General features: G+C 37.0%; 1 protein-coding gene across 1 annotated transcript; it reads left to right on the forward strand.

Moving 5' to 3' along the window:
• Positions 1 to 832: 832 nt before the first annotated feature.
• Positions 833 to 1,795, forward strand: LOC126079945 (olfactory receptor 52K2-like). The gene has a single exon (XM_049891295.1). The coding sequence runs from the start codon at positions 833 to 835 to the stop codon at positions 1,793 to 1,795; it is 963 nt and encodes a 320-aa protein (XP_049747252.1).
• Positions 1,796 to 3,022: the final 1,227 nt, after the last annotated feature.

The raw sequence follows: 3,022 nt of genomic DNA on the forward strand, positions 1-3,022 counted from the left end.
CAAAGAATTGCACAGAAGTGTCTTCCTAGAAAGCAAAAGTCAGTGTTAAGTGTATTGTGTAACTTTGAAGAACATATTATGCACCTTCATGAAGAACCTGACTGATCATTTACAAAAGAGCAGAAACCTTTAGGCACCTGAATACCCATGTTTCCCATAGGTGTTCCTCTCCTTATCGGATTGTTCCTGATAAGAATGGTCATTTCTTAGCATTCAGTTTCACCGGTTTCATGAAAATAAAAGTCTTCCTTTGTTAAATTAGCTCAATGACTGACCTTCTAATATATTACCAGCTATGGCCATGCCTCTCTTCACTCTGCTCTCTCAACTAATTGACTCTAATGTTCTTTGATATTTCCATGTCCCTTTGTCCTGTTATTCACAAGCATATTATTGAAAAAGGATGAAATTAGTTAATATACGCATGACTAATATTCATAATACTTGGACTTTTACCAACTCTCTCACATGTTAGACAGTTATATCTCCATATTTAGGAATACATCAACTACTGCCTCTCTTATGCTTCTAAAATGTACCTAGCCCGCTGAGCAAGGCTTTCTGAAAAAAAGTTGAGGACATTACTTAAACAAGTGAAAATATGTTGTAATTACAGCTTTCTTCCTTTGCAGTCCCTGCATCATCTGTGAGAAAGCACTTGAAGCACTGAAAGAAGAGACTGCAGAGGAAATAATTCAAAAGCGAATGGTACGTTATCAGGATGTCAACATCTCTCACAGACCATAAGAATGAAGAAACTTTTGTATTCATGTATTTACAGTTTTCATTATTTTAATTTGGAACCATTTATTGAGCATTCATTTTTTGCATAATGATAGCTTTTAACAGGACTAATCATCAACCTACTACCTTCCTACTGCTTGGCATTCCAGGGCTGGAGGCTGCCCACATCTGGATCTCCATCCCTTTCTGCCTGGTCTATCTGCTGGCACTGATGGGAAATGCTGCCCTTTTATTAATTGTCAAGTCAGACCCCAAGCTGCATGAACCTATGTACCTCTTTCTATGCATGCTCTCTGGGACTGACTTGATGCTCACTTCTTCTACACTTCCCAAGATACTCAGCCTCTTTTGGTTCAATGACAGAGAGATCTGTTTTGAAGCCTGCCTCACTCAAATGTACTTTATCCATTCTCTGACTACCATGGAATCTGGATTTATGTTGGGCATGTCTTTAGACAGTTATGTGGCCATTTGCCACCCACTGAGACATTCTACCATTCTGACGCCTGCAGTCATTGTAGGCTTGGGTTTGGCCATTGTCCTTAGAGGAGCTGTACTCCTCAGTCCACATGCCTTCCTTCTAAGGTGGCTCTCCTACTGCAAAACCAATGTCATTTTCCATACTTATTGTGAGCTCATGGCCCTGATAAAGCTGGTTTGTGATAAAACCAAGATTCACCGAGCCTACGGCCTAATAGTGGCCTTCCTAACAGGGGGGCTAGACTTCATCTTGATCATTTGTTCCTATGTTCTTATCCTGCTCACTGTCTTCCAACTCCCATCCAAGGCAGCCCGCCTCAAAACCTTAAGCACCTGTGTTTCCCATGTATGGGTCATTTTGATGTTTTATACACCAGCCTTTTTCTCCTTTCTCTCCCACAGGTTTGGCCACCACATTGCTCCACATATCCACATTTTCATAGCTAATGTATACCTCCTTGTTCCACCCATGATGAACCCCATTATTTATGGTGTTAAAACCAAAAGGATCAGGCAGGGATTCTTTAAAATCTTAACAATTAAAAGTATTTCACTTTGTAGGGTTTTGTGATTCCCTAGATCATCAAAAAAAAAAAAAAATTTTTTTTTTTTTAAAAAGGGAAGGGTATTTAAACCATTAAAAAAATTGAAATGAAGCAGGATTATCTTAGAGTGGAATTATTTTCATTAAACTTGAGATTTGTAATAGGCTAGGAAATAATGGTAAACATTTTGATTCCAGTGAGCAGTAGAATGGATAGAAGACAGATTGTAAGGAGAAAAAAGATCTGGAAAACACTTTTAATTACTATAATTTGTCTGTCTAAATCTAGTAATTAGTATAGATTTGGGGATTTATTAAGTCATTACTAAGTTTATATCGAAAGGATATTTAGAGTTAGTCTTTGTTGCTGATGCAGATTATGATCCCTAAACTCGTTATTTCTGGAGTGGGAGTAATAATTCATACATATTTTCTTCACCAAAGATCAGATATGCTGTATTCTTCTCAAATTGATAGCAGTTATAAAAATACTGAATTAGAGAATAATACTTGTACCATGATATATTTTGGAGTTAAAACAGAATTATCTATTTTTTAAAGAAAATATTACATGCACAGAATGAACTAATTTACAATTATTGCAACAGATTTAAAATTAAAAGTAGATTCTCTCCTTCTCCACCCCCTGCTATGCTTGTTTTCACAGCTGCAGTAGTTGCAAGGTGACCACGTACTGAGGAGAGAGAAATAGGACCAGGACAATGAAAATACCCAAAGCTCAGTGTTCTTAAAAAAAACAAAAAAACAGTCCCTTACTGAACTTAAATATTTTTCTAGGATTATAAACTCCTCAGATTTTTGCCAGGACACTTTCCCTGAGTTCTGAAAAAGTTGATTTTGACAGTTTTTTCCAATATTTCCAATTGCTTTTGTGGGGGAACAGATATGTAATAATATACATTAATTTCAGTACTAATCTACTTACATTGCTTAGCTCTCTTGTAGTTGGTGGTGTTTCTAGTGAGATCTACTATCATCCCTCTTTGTTCCTGTGTGTATAATGTATCTTTTTCTTTGGCTATTTTTGAGATTTTTTCTTTATTATTGTCTTTGAGAAAATAGATTTTGGTGCACCTTTGTGTTGTTTTGGCCCCTGGGTGGCACAAATGGTTTGCACACAACTAAAAGTTTACCTTTTGAACCCACCCAGTGGCACTGGTATCTGGTTCCATAAAGATTACAGCCTAAAATATCCTGTGGAGCAGTACAGTACTTCTCTGTAACACATGGGGT

This window comes from Elephas maximus, chromosome 7 (assembly GCF_024166365.1).
Source record: "Elephas maximus indicus isolate mEleMax1 chromosome 7, mEleMax1 primary haplotype, whole genome shotgun sequence".
Classification (NCBI taxonomy): Eukaryota; Metazoa; Chordata; class Mammalia; order Proboscidea; family Elephantidae; genus Elephas; species Elephas maximus.